The sequence below is a fragment of the Myotis lucifugus genome, unplaced genomic scaffold, assembly GCF_000147115.1.
Source record: "Myotis lucifugus unplaced genomic scaffold, Myoluc2.0 scaffold_290, whole genome shotgun sequence".
NCBI classification, from domain to species: Eukaryota; Metazoa; Chordata; class Mammalia; order Chiroptera; family Vespertilionidae; genus Myotis; species Myotis lucifugus.
In genome coordinates this window covers 595715-612684 of record NW_005871338.1, presented here as the reverse complement: position 1 = coordinate 612684, position 16970 = coordinate 595715, and the positions used below count along the sequence as shown (strand labels likewise).

Below are 16970 nucleotides of genomic sequence, written 5' to 3'. Positions count from 1 at the left end.
CTGAAGATGTCAATTAATTCCATCTGATTTAGTGAGTCATTTAGGATTGATGTTTCTTTGCTGATTTTTTCTTTAGAGGATTTATCCAGTGGTGTAAGGGGTATTAAAGTCTTCTACTATGATTGTATTGCTGTCAATCTCTCCATTGATATCCTACAGAAGTTTTTTTTTATGTATTTGAGTGCCCCTGTATTGGGTGCATATATGTTTACCAGAGTTATACCTTCTTGTTGAATTGCTCCCTTTAGTATTATGAAGTGGCCTTCCTTATCTCTTGTTATGGCTTTTACTTTGAGGTCTAATTTTTCAGATATAAGTATTGCTACCCCAGCTTTTTTTTTTTTCATTTCCATTCTCCTGAAAAACATTTTTCCACCCCTTCACCATCAGTCTGTGTGAGTCCTTTGTTCTGAGGTGGTAACTCTGGTAAACATATATGCACCCAATACAGGAGCACCCAAATACATAAAAAAAAACTTATGTAGGATATCAATGGAGAGATTTACAGCAATACAATCATAGTAGGGGACTTTAATACCCCTTACACCACTGATAAACCCTCTAAACAAAAAATCAGCAAAGAAACATCAATCCTAAATGACTCACTAAATCAGATGGAATTAATTGACATCTTCAGAACATTTCACCCCAACGCCACAGATATATGGGTCATGTTTTCTTATCCACTCAGCTACCCTATGTCTTTTGGTTGGGGCATTTAATCCATTTACATTTAAAGTTATTATTGATAGGTACTTGCTTGTCACCATTTTTTATTCTTTGTGCCTGTGTTCCTTCTTCGCTTCCTATTTCTTCTTTTTACAGCAGTCCCTGTAGCATTTCTTGCATTGCTGGTTTGGTGGTAATAAACTCCCTTAGTCCTTTATTGTCTGTGAAGCTCCGGATTTCACCCTCAACTTCGATTGATAGCCTTGCTGGGTACAGTATTCTTGGATTCAGACCCCTGCTTTGCATGATTCTGTATATTTCATTCCATTCCCTTCTGGCCTTATGTGTTTCTGTTGAGAAACCCATCGATAGTCTGATGGGAGATCCCTTGTAGGTAACTTTCTGTCTCTCTCTGGCAGCCTTTAGGATGCTTACTTTGTCATTGGTGTTTGCCAATTTAATTATAATGTGTCTTGGTGTCAGTCTTTTGGGGTTCATCTTGTCTGGGACTCTGTGAGCTTCTTGAACTTGTGTGAGTTTTTTCTTCTTCCCAATATCAAGGAAGTTTTCTGTCATTATTTCTTCAAACAGGTTTTCTATTCCTTGCTCACTTTCCTCTCCTTCTGGGACCCCTATTATGCAGATGCTATTTCATTTATTGGTGTCCCAAAGTTCCCTTAGGCCAGTGATGGCGAACCTATGACACGCGTGTCAGAGGTGACATGCGAACTCATATTTTGGTTGATTTTTCTTTGTTAAATGGCATTTAAATATATAAAATAAATATCAAAAATATGTCTTTGTTTTACTATGGTTGCAAATATCAAAAAATTTTTATATGTGACACGGCACCAGAGTTAAGTTAGGGTTTTTCAAAATGCTGACACGACGAGCTCAAAAGGTTTGCCATCACTGCCTTAAGCTCTCCTCCTATTTTTAAGTTGTTTTTCCAGTTGCTGCTCTGCTTGGGTATTTTTTCCTACCTTGTTCTAGCTCACTGATGCGGTCCTCCGCTTCTTCTAGTCTACTGTTGATACTTTCTATTGTGTTCTTTATTGCAGTGATGTCATTTTTCATTTCTTCTTGGTTCTTCTTCATTTCCTCTTGGTTCTTACACATATTGTTGAATTTGTCTTCCAACCTTTTCAACGTCCTTATGACCATTGCTCTGAATTCTTTCTCTGACATATTGCTTGCCTCCATTTCATTTACTTCCTTTTCCCATGATTCCTCCTTTTCTTTTGTATGAGGGCTGTTTCTTTGTCTCCCCATGTTCACTCCTCTCAGGGTGTCTGGTTATGTAGCTCTCTCTCTCCTGCGTTGACTTAAAGGCACAAAATACAATACAAGACACAACACACAGGGCACCATGCACAAATGTATTCATGATACCAACAACCCCAAATCCAGGTGACCGCCAGAGAAAAGAAAATTAGGGGAGAGAACAGAATGCAAAAATGATATTAAGAAAAGGAAAAAACGTAAAAGAGAGAAAAAAGAGAAGAAAAAAGAAGGGGAAAAAATATATGTATATGGGGAGAAAACTCCAAAAAACCAACAGCTAATCAAAAAACTGCAAACAACAAACACCCAAACAACAAACACCCAGGTGAATCTGAGGAGGCAGAGCTCTCTCTAGGTGATCTCTGATCTTTCTGTCTATGGATTGCCTCAGCAGCTGTGTTTATTTCACCAATTCCAGGTGGATGTTGTTCGATTCAGCTGTTCCTTCTATCTGCTCTGTGAGAAGGTGCAGGGCTCGTCTGTGTACTTGGTGCTGCTTTGTCTCCCCCTGGGCAAACTTTTTTTAAGTGCCCACGGCTGGGGAGGCTAGAGTCTTGGTGTTCGTGGGTTTGCAGCTGAGGCATCTGGTCCCTGGGCGATGTGGTTGTAGGGTCCCAGGAGGTATCCGAGGTCTCCCCAGTTGAAGGTAAGGCTGGGCTTTCAATCACAGCCGCTCTCCCCTTCAAGATGGTGTGGTCTCTGCGGCAGAGCTGGCTGCTCCAGGAGAGATTTCAGCAGCAATAGAGGCTGCCCAGCCAGGAGAGCCTGGTCCGCCAGTCCCCAACAGTCCTGTGTTATATAGCTATCCCTCACTCACAAATACAGACACTCCCTGTATGTCCACGCACTCTCCTTTCGCTCTCTCACTCACACACTATCCTGCAACCTGCTGTCCTATCAGCCGCCATCTTGGATCCATCTCGATTCTTAAACTTAGATAGTTTTGGCAAATGTCTACTCTGAATTTAACATATGTAAACTGATTTTTAAAAGTTCATTATGATAATTTCTCTTTTATTTTTTTGTTAATCCTCACCCAGATAATTTCTCTTTTAATTTTTAGAGATTAACTGACCTGGCTGCATTAGTTCGAGGCCATCTTTCTAAAATACACAGAAACATCATAACTGCCTTAATTACTATTGATGTACATGCAAGAGACATTGTCACCGATCTTGTTGAAGCCCAGGTACCTGTTTCATTTGAGTAAAATAACATATTATGTCCTGAAACTAGTGCATCTAATATGCATATCATTTTTATCACTTATGTAGGTAGAGGAAGTGGATTCCTTTGACTGGCAGAGACAACTGCGCTATTATTGGGATATAGACGTAGATAACTGTGTGGCTAGAATGGCTCTTTCTCAATACACTTATGGCTATGAATATTTGGGTGCGTGCCCAAGATTAGTTATTACTCCTCTCACGGTAAGTTACTGATCCCTTAGGTTAATGTTGAAACAAGAGTGCTTTATTTTATCAAAAACTAGAGGCCAGATGCACAAAATTTGTGTAAGGGGCTCAGCCCTCGCAGCCGCAGCGGCTGCTTCTGCCTCGGCCCCTGAGGCCTCAGCTTCGTCCGGAAGGTTGTCCGGTCTAATTAGCATATTATGCTTTTATTATTATAAATAGTCTGGAAAAGTTTTCTCTAACATTAACTCTTGAAAGGATTTGCTCTTGACCACATCTTTGTGAAGCCAAGGTTTGCATTAATTCTGTGCCTGGATCTTTGGGTATTTTTCAATTTCTACAAAACCTTTCACAGAAAAGAATGACCTGCCTCCCATAGAAAGGGCAGGACTTATGATTTTGCGGCTAGAATCAGTTCCCTTCAATAATAACAGTTTATCGTTCTAGCTGGTGTGGCTCAGTGGATGGAGTGTCGGCCTGCAGACTGAAGGGTCCTGGGTTCGGTTCTGGTCTAGGGCATATGCCCGGTTGCGGGCTTGATCGCCAGTGGGGAGTGTGGGGGAGGCAGCCAATCAATTATTCTCTTATCATTGATGTTTCTCTCTCTCTTCCTCTCCCTTTCTCTCTGAAATCAATAAAAATATATTAAAATAACAATAATAATAATAACAGTTTACCGATTTCTTCAGGACCGCTGCTACCTATGCCTCATGGGGGCTTTGCAGCTCGACCTGGGAGGTGCCCCAGCTGGTCCTGCTGGCACTGGGAAAACCGAGACTACCAAAGACCTAGCAAAAGCTCTTGCCATCCAGTGTGTGGTCTTTAACTGTTCCGATGGTTTAGACTACAAGGTACGGTCCTGGCATCTGCACCCTCACGTTCAGTGCTTCATGCAGCTTTCTCTACTTGCAGCATGACATAACAAAAGAAGGAGAGAACAGAGTGATGGCAAACAAGAGAAAACTAGTGGGCTAGGGATGGTTACAGTGGAATACATAGAGCAAAGGAGAAGCATCACCATAAGGCAGTCTGGGTGGTCCGGGTAGAAATCAAGGCCAGTGGGGGACTTGTCAAATGCTGGTAAAATTAAAAATGTACTCATGTCAGTAAGTAGAAAGAGGAAAGATGGGTACGTACACAATAAAACAGGGAAACCTAAGAACAAGGAATAAGCTTACAGGACGAGATGAGCTATTCAGAGAATTGTGTATTGAAAATGAAATACATAGGAGGTGAGAATTCATCATTAGATTTTTCCAGGACAGCAGTTGTTGTTTTTGTCAGAGGACCCCTTTACACTCTTAAAAATTATTGAATTCTCATCAGCTTTTGTTTATATATGTGGATTACATCTGTTGCTATTTATTATGTTAGAAATGAAAACTGACACGTTTAAAATATTTATTTTAAAATAATGATAATAAATCTATTACATGTTAGCATAAACATATGATCTGTGAAAAATAACTATTTTCCCAAACAAAAAATTCAGGGAGAATAGTGACATTGTTTTATATTTTTGAAAATTTCTAATGTTTGGCATAATAGACGACAGCCGGATTCTCACATCTACTTCTGCAGTCAGGCTGTTGAGATATGTTATTTTGGTTGAAATAGTTGAAGACAATCTAGCCTCACACAGAGATGTACCCAAAAAAGAGAGGGATATTTTAAGAAGTTCCAGATAATTGTTGATATTCTTCTTTGAAACCACACCAAAACTTGATAAGCAACAGTTTCTTGAAGAGTATTTGCAATGTGAAAATTGAAACCATACCAATGACTTTTTCATAATCTGTAGTCTCGTGAGAAAATGAGAGTAAAAAAAGGCAAATAAGATTTTAATATGACTATGAAAATACTTCTACCTTGCAGAGCCCCCTGAAAGAAACCCTGGGACTTACAGGGTTCCCCAGACAACACTTTGGGAACTGCTCTATTAGCATGTTCATTCCTAATTTGGAAAGTCACACCTCTTAAAAGGTCTAAAGCAGGGGTAGGGAACACCCGGCCCACGGGCCATACAAGGCCCTCAAAATCATTGGGTCTGGCCCTACCAAGGCAGTAGTGGTGAGTTAATTGTTTGACTAAATATAGCAGGCTAATTTTTAAGTTGGCAATTTTGAATGGTCTGCAAATGATGTTATAAATATCTAGATGGCCCATCACAGAAAAAAGGCTCCCCATCCCTGGTCTAAAGGATCGTCAGAAAAAGACAACGGCCATCCTTGTCAATATTCCAGTCAAACATGTGGCAAGAGGAAGACTTCTCACTTGCCACCCCCACCTTACCCCTACCATCGGGAGGAAGGTGGCAGGCACCTCCCCCAGAAGCAGAAACAAGAGAAGGACAAATCATCCATCAGTCTGCATGCAGAGGTGGCTGGCCGTTCGCCGTGGCTTCCTTGGTGGGCTTTTGGGAAGCAGACATGAAGGGAAAGAGAGGAGCTTCCATCTATTAACATTGAGTCTCCTTTCTTTAAATTTTTTTTGTTTTTTACTTTTATTTTTTATTGAGGTATACTTGACATACAACATTATGATAGTTTCAGGTGTGCAACAGAGTGATTCAATGTATTGCAAAATGGTGACCAAAGTCAGTGTAGTTAGCATTCATCACCAAACATGGTTACAGAATGTTTTTTTCTTGTGATGAGAATTTTTAAGATCTATGTTTAAACAATGAGTCTTAAAACTAGAGGAACTTCCATGTCATGATTAATCAGCATGAAAAACAAAATAAAGGCTCTTTTTTTATATGTTAAAAGTAAGTGATTCCAAGCCCTGAGAGCCCACCTGGATCAAAAATCGTCTCTTTAACCTCCCCGGAGCTCTGTGCTTACGTCAGCAAGTTCTGTCCTTATGTCAGCACGTCGTCAGCAGGTGTGATGCATGCCACATAAAATCATTCTGATGGAGAAAAGTTTCATTCTTTTTGTCTTCTGTTGGTGCCACAGGTTTTGGTGTCATTGGTGATCTAGGCCGGGCAGTCCTTGTAACCACTTAGCTGGTTGTGGCCACTTCCCAACTCTGATGACCAGTATCATCGTGAGCTCTGACTTAGATAAACCAACAAACAAAACACCTTCTTGATAAAAACACTCAACATACTAGGAATAGAAGATAACTTCTTCTGTCTGAAAAAAAAAAAAGAGCATGTAAGAAAAACTCACAGCTAACATCTAGTTATTGGTGAAAGACTGAATGATTTCCACCTAAAATTAAGAACAAGACAAGAATGCCTTCTCTCCTCTTTTATTCAACATCGTACTAGTGGCCCTAGGCAGGACACTAATCCCAGAAAATGAAATGAAAGGCATCTAGATTGGAAGGGAAGAAGTAAAATTGTCTCTTCTTATAAATAGCATGATCGTGTATTTTAAAAATCCTGAAGAATACACACACACACAATTAAAACTACTAGTAAACAAAGTTCAGCAAGATTGCAGGATACAAGACCAATATACAGAAATCAATTTAATTCTACGTAAAATAGGAACAAACAATCCAAAAAGAATATTAAGAAAACAATTCCATTAAAATAGCATCAAAAGAACGAATTACTTAGAACTATATTTAACAAAAGATCAGACTTATACTCTGAAAACTACAAAGATGTAGAGCCCCTTAGTTATGGGAAAGACATCAGTAAATATTAATATGTAAAACAGCACCTCCCCAAAGTATGTTACTTAGAATCCTACTACAGCATATGCAGAAAAACACACGAAAAATCTGTGTTCTGCCTCATTTCCCTTTTATATTTTCACATCACAAAGTAGCATGCTAACTATGTTATAAAGTCCCACAATTAGGAGGGAATTTGTTTAGCTTTATTTAATTCAGCAAATCCTAAATGTTTGACCATGGATGCCTTTTGGTCACTAACAGAGCTAATATTCTCACTTTTCTAAAAGTTGAAAGAAATTAAACAGAACCTAAATAAATGGAAACATATCCCACTTTAATGAATTAGAAAACTTCATGTTACTAATATGGCAATTCTCCCCCAATAGATCTACAGATTTAATGCAATCTCTATCAAAATCCCAGCTGGCTTCTTTGCAGAAATGGACAAGCTTATCCTAAAATGTAGTGTATGGAAATTTAGGGGATCCAAAATAGCCAAAGCAGCCTTGGAGGGAGGAAAAGACAAAGTTGGTGAACTCACATTTCCCAACTTCAAAACTTTCTACAAAGCTACTGAGCAATCAGGACAGTGTGGTCACTGGTGGCAAGAGGATAGACAACGGGATCAATAGAATAGAATTAAGAGTTTGGAAATAAGCCTCTTACAGTAAATTGATTTTTTACAAGAGTGAGAAGATAATTTGATGGTCAGTAGTCTTTTCAACAAATAATGCAAAAAAAAATGAAGTTGAACCCCTTTCTCACCCTATATATAAAAACTAACTCAAAATGAATCAAAGACTAAGTCTGTAACAGCTAAAAGAATGAAACTCTTAGAAGACAACATAGGTGTAAGTCTTTGTGACCTTGGATCATGCAATGGCTTCTTAGCTATGACACAAGAAATATAACTAAAAGAAAAATTGGATAGACCAGACATTATCATCAAAATGTAAACCTTTTGCGTTTCAAAGGATAGCATCAAGAATGTGAAAATTCAACCCACAAACTAGGAGAAAATTTTTTACAAATCATGTATCCGATAGGAGGCGTGAATCTAGTACATATAAAGAACTATTAGAGCTCCATTATAAAAAGGCAGGTAATCTAATTTCACAGTGGACAAGGAGTCGAATAGACAGTTCTCCAAAGAAGATAAACAAATGACCAGTAAACACAGGAAAAGATTATCAACATCACCGGCCACTGGGGAACAGAGCAAACTAATCTTACAATGAGACGCCTCATCACACCCACTAGGACAGCTGCAATCAGAGACAGACAATAACAAGTGTTCGCTAGGATGTGGAGAGACTAGAACCCTCAGACACTGCTGCTGGGGTTGCAAAATGCTGTGGAAAACAGTTCAGTGGTTCCTCAAATGTGAAACAGAGTTACTGTAGTACGTAGCAATTCCAGTCCTTGGTATGTTCACTGCCAAGAGAAATGAAAATATATGTCCACGCAAAACACAAATGTTCGTAGTGTCATTATTCATAATAATAAAAAGGTGGAAGTTTCCCAAATGTGTATCAGTTAATGGAGGGATAAACAAAATGTGGAATATCCGTATGGACATTAGGCCTAAAATTAAGGCTCAATATTATATGCTGCTTTAACATCTGGCAAAACTGTGAGGGCCTCAAATGGTCTAACTGTAAGCTCTTCTCTTCATTCTGTATCTAGTGATAAGGTCCCCGAGTCAAGCACCTCTTCTTAGCAAAGGGACGGGGCACGGTGTCTGCTTATTCCTGGCAGGTTTCCGTTCCTTGCCAAACTGCAGAATTATTCAAACAAGCTTATAACATCTTCCTCTGGGAACCAGGGAACAACCCACCTTCTGAATACTACAAAGGCTGCCCCCCATAGCCCCGCAGCCAAGATAAGGAAGCAATTCAAGTCCCCATGATTGGATGATTAAATAAAGAAGAAGTGGTACATATATACAACAGAATATTACTCAGGCATTAAAAAGAACAAAATCTTATCATTTGTGACGACACGGATGGAACTAGAGGGCATTATGCTAAGTGAAATAAGTCAGATAAAGACAAATACCATAGGATTTTACTTACATGTGGAATCTAAAGAAAAAAAATAAATGAACAAACAAAATAGAAACAGACTCATAGATACAGAGAATAGACGAATGATTGCCAGGCGGGAGAGAGGTTTGAGGGACTGGTGAAAAGGGTGAAGGGATTAAGCAGTACAAATTGGTAATTGTAGAATAGCCACATTACAGGGTAGGGAATGCAGTCAATAAAATCTAGATACATGGGCCTGGAGCCAGGCGGGTACTTGAAGAGGGTGAGCGGGCACAGCCACTCCGTAAAGAACATGGTTTTCTAACTTTGCGGTACATCTGAAACCAATACAGAATAATATTGAATGTAAACTATAATGGAAAAAATCCATTTTAAAAACACATTTTGAATTGCCAACGTCAGAATAACGAAGAAGCTTTCACAGTTCACCGTTCACTGACAGGAGCTAAAGGAACGACTTTTATAGAGAAAAGGCAGAAACGAAGCAAGGAGATTATTTGATTGGCTATTTTGTACAAATGCTGAACCCAAAACTTAGTCTCTGAAGAAATGTTCTACTTTAGATGCCCACGTGTGCACATGCGTGCTCCTCCCCTGGTGGGATTCTGCTGCAGAAATTAGAGCCACCGCCTTAACCTGGGCGGCTGCGCTTCCCTCCGTGGTCCGGGTGTTACCTGCCGTCTGCAGTCACTTGTGCAGACAGGGAACGCTGCCATTAGTACCAGTTTTCAGGGTGTTTGTAAGTCCTTAAGTGTGTCGATGCCATGCATTTCTGTGAGAACCTGTCAAGTATTTACACCGGTGAGTGAAGGTTATGAAAAGTGGGAAAGTTGGTCAGATTGTCATTACAGTTGAAATAAAAATGAGCTTCAAATCATTTAAAAAGAGACAGAAAGCTGTTTCCTCTCAGAAAGGCGCCAACTTATGACAGCCCAGGATTCACATAAAACAAATACTTACTTGCACATACTGCCTCTTTCCCTTTTAACATTTCAGCTCAAAATTTAACTTTTGTTGTTGTTGTTAATCCTCACCAGAGGATATTTCCCCATTGGTTTTTAGAGAGAGTAGAAGGAAGAGGGAGAGACAGAGAGAAATATCGATGTGAGAGAGACACATCGATGGGTTGCCTCCTGCACGCACCACGACCAGGGCCAAGGAACCTGCAACGGAGGTTCGTGCCCTTGACCAGAATCGAACTGGGGACAGTTCAGTCCACGGGCTGAGGCTCTATCCACTGAGCCAAACAGGCTAGGGCTCAACATTGAACTTTGAAGGATTCCCCCTTTGTTACACAAAGTTAAACAGGGTAATTTTGATTTCAGATGATGGGACGCTTCTTCAGCGGTCTGGCCCAGTCAGGGGCCTGGTGCTGCTTTGATGAATTTAACCGAATTGACATTGAAGTTTTGTCAGTGATCGCACAGCAGCTCATTACCATTCGGAACGCCAAAGCTGCCAAGGTAAGGCTGGGCAACGCCCCCGAGGCAGCACCTCCAGTGTGTAATTAACCAACAGCCCTTTGCATCTTAGGCAGGAGAGTGCTAACTTGCGCCTGCCTGATGCATGTTTGCAGTGTAATGGGTAAGTACTACAGCGACATGACTTAGCTGGGAGAATTCATTCCTCACGTAGGCAACACAGAAACAAGCGTACGTCGGACACTGTGCTGCCCTGGAACTGTGTTCGTCTTCCCACCCCCAACACACACACACACACACACACATCTCCTACTTCCTTCCTCGCTTTTCTTGTTCTTGCCTTGGACATTTACTTCTCTGCCAGGTTTCTCAACGCTGCTGCTTCTGGGCTCCACTGCCTTCATAATGGCCCCCAGGCTCAGCCTAGTGCTGGTGGAAGGATGGGAGAGGAGTCCTGGGCAATCTAGGGGGACTCAGCTCCCCAGCATCCACTGGACAGAAGCCAAGGAGTGTGGCCCATATGAGCATGTTCCTGGAAAAGGGGTTTATGTTGGGAAGCTGACTGCCGTGAAGTATGGGCCAAGTTTCGTAGTACTCTGTGTTGACTTTCTGAGATACAGTCATGCGATCACCAAAGACTGATGTTCAGACTGTATAAGCCAGAACAGTCTGGCCAGTTATTTAAGTAGCTGCTACCCCAAGATCTTAGAGGGTCCCCCTCCACTACTTTGGCCTCTTCCCAGGGAGCCCTTATGTCATCAGGACCCAGCCGTAGGATTCATGCTGACATAGCACGGGGGCCTCTGGATGCAGCTGTAGCTGCAGGGACAGGGGCCGTTCTTACCGGAAGGTGCCCTGCTAAAGAGCTCTTAGATACAGTGGGGCTTTGACTTACTAGTGTCCCGACTAACGAGTTTTTCGAGATACGAGCCGTCTCTCGGCCGATTTTTTGCTTTGAGTTGCAAGCTAAGATTCGGGTTACGAGCCAGCTTCAGATACCCCACCGCTAGTTGGCGCAGCGAATGTCACAGTGAACGCCACAACATCAGCCCAGCATCACGTGTCTCACTCGTTCACTTTTTGATTTGACATACGAGTAATTTGAGTTACGAGCTCCGTCACGGAACGAATTAAACTCGTAAGTCAGGGCCCCACTGTATTTTGATTATCACCTCTGCAAAAAAAGCAAATTACAGAACAAGTAAAAAGAAAGCAGAAATTGGAATTGAATGAGCTGCTAAATTGTACAAGTTGCTGTACTTTACACTTATTTTACCTCCACATCAAACCTATGTGAAGTACATGGCATTGCCTCAGGTTACTTACGGGTGAAAAGGAATCAAAGAGATTTTAAAATATCTCTGGGAACACCATAGACCTAAATCCATGTGACCTTAAAGTCTGCATCCCTCCAGGTATGTACTCCCTGCCCCTCCCCCCACCCCGATCCTCTGAGGAGGCCTGTATTGAATGCAGGGGCCTCCAGATATACCATAACTCGTAAGTCATTATCACCTTGCTGAGCAGTGACGTGAGAGCAAAGTATGGCGGGAAAGGGAGGAAGGACCAAAGAGAATGGAGGGAGAATGGAAGCCTTGCTGACTGGAGAGTAACCATGTGCAGTTACAGAAAGGTAGGAGGACGTCTGAGACTCCCCAGATCTCACCCTCAGTTTTGCCGGTGGCCAGATGAGATCGTTGGAAAGAGATGCATCCCCTGGAATAGGTGGAGAAACTAAAGCACGGAAACTTGCAAGTTTCAAAAACAGAATCAGCAATTTAGTGGCAGCAGGACTGGTCTCCAGTTGTACCATCCAGCATGTTCTGCTCCAGGATATGACACATCTCCCAGCCCCATTCCAGTCTTGCTCTATATTCTTCATGTTCTTAATAGCGCCTTCATCCCGTGGCCCAGCTAGACCTGGAATTCATCTTGGATTTTTTCCCATTACTGTCAACCCCAGAACTGAAGCCATCAGTCACCAAGTCCGTTTAATTTTACCTGCTAGATGCCTCTTGTCCCTAGTGATAACCCCATAATTCTGGCTCTCATCCTCCCTCTACTAACAATTCCTTAGTGGACCCCCCATCTGACCTCTCCACTGCTATCTTTGACCCTATCACTCTGCTCAAAATTCTTCTCTGCTTCCCCCACCCATAGGACAAAATCTAAATTCCTTAGTCTAGTGCAGTGATGGCGAACCTTTTGAGCTCGGCGTGTCAGCATTTTGAAAAACCCTAACTTAACTCTGGTGCCGTGTCACATATAGAAATTTTTTGATATTTGCAACCATAGTAAAACAAAGACTTATATTTTTGATATTTATTTTATATATTTAAATGCCATTTAACAAAGAAAAATCAACCAAAAAAATGAGTTCGCGTGTCACCTCTGACACGCGTGTCATAGGTTCGCCATCACTGGTCTGGTGTGCAAGATCCCTGATGCTCAGGCCCTGGCCTACTGACACTTTCCTCCTAGAACTCTACCCTTGAGCAGAGTGGATAGCTGGTCATGCCCTGAACGTAGTTTCCTGTTTCTGCTCCCTGTGACTGGAACAGCTGCCCCTGGTTGTCTATGTGAAATGCCTCTCCTCGTTCCTCATTTCTCCAGCAGTCTTCCCTGCTGCTCCTCTGGGCTTTGCTCCCTGTGGCTTTACACACTCCGACACTGTATCATCTATTGCACAGCATGGTCACAGCTTCCAGGTTTGACTCAGCAAGTCCAGGACCTTCTAGGGCTCAGGCATGAGTCTCCTTCAGCTCTCCGCATCCACGCCTAACCCACTGCCTCACCTGCAACAGATGCTCAGCAGGTGTTTGCTGTTGAATGAAAGTGAAGGGATAATTCCAGTGACACTAACAGCTGGGCTTCAATCACCCAAGGATCTAACATCAGATTAGAATTTCTTGGAGAAAACCAGAAAGTGAGGGTGGAGATGTTTAGTGGCCGTTAAGTCTAAGTTGAATTGAGGAGGCTCAGCAAAAGAGGTTGAGGCCTAGAAGATTGCAGGACTGGGTCAAGCAGGAAGAAACTATTGCAGGGGTCCTCAAACTACGGCCCGCGGGCCACGTGCAAATACAAATATTGTATTTGTTCCCGTTTTGTTTTTTTACTTCAAAATAAGATATGTGCAGTGTGCATAGGAATTTGTTCATAGTTTTTTTTTAAACTATAGTCCGGCCCTCCAACTGTCTGAGGGACAGTGCACTGGCCCCCTGTTTAAAAAGTTTGAGGACCCCTGAACTATTGGGCAAGACAGGGGCAGGGAGGCAGAGAGCAGGAAACACTGAGCCCAGAAGAGATTGGTTGGATAGGACAGAACCGGGAGAGAAATGCCCCCTGTTATCCAACAGCAGGATTCATATCTTTTTGCGTGAATGCTCCATTACACACACTTTTTAAAATCCTCACCAGAGGATATTTTTTTCCAGAGAGATGGAGGGAGGGGGAAAAGGGGGAGAAAGAGAAAAAAAAAAACATCGCCATGAGAGAGACACATAGATTGGTTGCCTCCCGCACGCAACCCCACTGGGGCCTGGCAACCTGCAACTGTGGTGTGCGCCCTTGACTGGGAATGGAACCCAAGACCCTTTTTCTGTGGGCCAATGCTCTAACCACTTAGCAAACCAGCCAGGGCTCCATTACACACATTTTGACTCCAGTACTAATCATGTGAAAGAGTTTACAGATGTCTGGAGAAGTGTTAACTTATCCTTTCTCTTTCCTTTAAACAGCTCTCTAGATTCATGTTTGAGGGGCGGGAAATAAAGTTGGTTATGACTTGTGCAGCCTTCATCACAATGAATCCCGGATACGCAGGCAGGACTGAATTGCCAGATAACTTGAAAGCCCTGTTCAGACCTTTTTCAATGATGGTTCCAAATTATGCCTTGATTGCAGAGGTGAGCTTCGCGTTATAAACCAGGAAAAATTTAAGCTTATTTCTTTTATTTTTTATTGAAGTAGAAAGTTTTCTTTATGAATGCACCCTGGCAAATGTATCATTGCTTACTTATAAGAGTAGATATGATTATCACTTAGAATGTTTTGTTCTCTCTGTGTGTGTGTGTGTGTGTGTGTGTGTGTAATGCCTAGAATGGTACAGTGGAGCCTTGACTTACTAGTTTAATTTGTTCCAAGACCGAGCTCGTTAAGGAATTCGTTAACTCAAATTACTCTATCAACTCAATGCAAAAAATCGGCCGAGAGACAGCTGGTATCTCAAAAAACTCGTTAGTCAGGACACTCGTAAGTCAAGGCCCCACTCTATTTGGAATATAGTAGGTCCTTAAATCGAATGAATCGATGAGTTTAATTAAGCAGTTCATTGGGGTTTATCAGTTCATCTCTAGAAATTAAAATGTCTGGAGTCATTCTAGAAATACTATATTGTTCTCACTTCTTGGGCATCTATAATAATAAAAGCATAATATGCAAATCGACCAAACAGCAGAACGACATCCGGATGACCTTCCGGATGACCAAGCTATGACACGCACTAGCACCAGGCCAGCCAAGGCGGGTGAAATGCGATTGGTCAGGGGGGCCCCACCATCGCCCCATGATCGCCCTGTAGAGGAAGGCCCAGGCCACCCTCTGCAGAGCAATCGATGGAGGGGCTCTGCGTTCGATCACGCCAAAGAGGGAGGCCCAGGCCACCGGCCGGCAGGGCTATCGATTATGGGGGTGGGGGGAACTCCACAATCGCCCCACAGAGAGAGGCCCAGGCCAGCCAAACGATCGCACCCCACGCCTGTTGCCCACAGAGGGAGGCAACCGGTGGTGGGGGTGGGGTGGCAGTGCTACCCAGATGGCAAGCAATGGCAGTGGCGGGGCAGGACCAGCTGCCAGCAGCCAGGGGAAGGAAAGCCCTGACAGGCCCTGATCACCAGCCAGGCCTAGGGATTCTACCCGAGGGGTCCCGGATTGCGAGAGGGTGCAGGCAGGGCTGAGGGTCACCCATCCCCCCCCTCCCCGCACAAATTTTGTGCACTGGGCCTCTACTTATTTTATGTTAAAGTCCAGGGATGTTGAGTTGCAGCAATGCTGGTGAAGGGTGGAGGGTGGACATTGGTATGTAGGTCTGTATCAGCTTAATAAAAAATAGTCATCATTAATACATTAAATATTTGTATTGTATTTATTCTTTCTGTGTCTATCTAGGAATCTTTCCATTTAAACTGATTTTTGTTTCTTCATACTAGCTAAGAACCAATGTGACTTCTTGGCACTTTTTGCAAAGGGATAATTTACAGATAGAAAAGCGCACAGATCATAGGAGTACAACTCAGGGAACTCTTACACATGGATTCACTGGTGTGACCATCCAGACCAAAATGTGGGACATTTTCAGGACTCCAGATGGCCCCTTGTGCTCAGCACTGCAGTTCATGACAAGGAACTCCACCCCGTTTAGAAGTTTCCCAGAAAGCACAGATTACCCTGTGGCTAACAGTTCTTTTGATAACAGCTCATTTAAAATATTTCTTTATATGAAGTAAAAGTAATTACCTAAAAATAGAATAAGCCATGCCAAATCCTATCATTAGAAGAATTAAAACTTTTATTAGTATAATGCTTACATCATCACAGTTTCCAGGTTTGACTCAGCAAGTCCAGCAGCTTCTAAAAGGACCCAGGCATGAGTCTCCTTCAGCTCTCTACATCCACGCCTAGCCCACTGCCTCACCTGCAACAGATGCTCCTGAGGTCATGGTGGGGTAGAAGACTGTTAAGGCAGAACATGTCTTCACTAGATCCCCTGTGGACAGGGACAATGAATGACTTGCTCATTGTCCAATGATGGCAGGAAAGAAACCAGTTTTGGAACTCAATCCACCATTTTGTTCACATCTCATGTTTCATCCTATTGATTATCAGTAATTAATTGAAGACATTTAAAAAACCCAGTCTACTGAGTGCTATTCCTATCATTACAGATCGAATGAGTCAGGATCTGCCATCAGTAAATGTTCTTAATTGCCTGCAGTGTGCAGAGCTCTGTGCTGATAGGAAGCTAGACTGAACAAAACAGGCACCAGTAAGAAATCTCTGCATCATCCTAATCCCAATTCCGAGGCCAGCAGCAGTGATTCGGGTAGATTGTGGATTGGAGGAAGGGTCCACACCCCCTCCACTGTTGTTACGGATTTATTAGCCACGGCTGCAGAAACTTGTCCCAGGCAAGGCAGCCTCCTAGGGTGGGGGAGAGGCTGCAGATCTTTGTGTACTTTCCCTAGACTCCCGGGGAGCCTACACCTTCAGATGTGAGAGGCTCAAGTCTTTTCTTTTTTTTTTAATATATTTTATTGATTTTTTACAGAGAGGAAGGGAGAGAGAAACATCGATCAGCTGATAGAGGCTCAAGTCTTGCTTTTGTACTCAGGTCTTATACCACCATCCGGCCTCCACGATGTGAACATTTGCAAGCTGTGGGCTCTCCACTCTTCGAATCAAGTGTCACTAAGGCCACATTTCCATCAATACAAAGGAAGCAGAATCAG

At 42.5% G+C, this 16970-nt stretch overlaps 1 protein-coding gene across 1 annotated transcript in view; it reads left to right on the top strand.

The window, feature by feature from the left end:
- DNAH6 (dynein axonemal heavy chain 6) overlaps positions 1–16970 on the top strand; it is a 225389-nt gene that overhangs the window by 96285 nt on the left and 112134 nt on the right. The window contains 5 exon segments of the mRNA XM_023763522.1: positions 3017–3142; positions 3228–3383; positions 4055–4216; positions 10369–10506; positions 14202–14369. Of these exon segments, the coding sequence (XP_023619290.1) occupies positions 3017–3142; positions 3228–3383; positions 4055–4216; positions 10369–10506; positions 14202–14369 (750 nt within the window).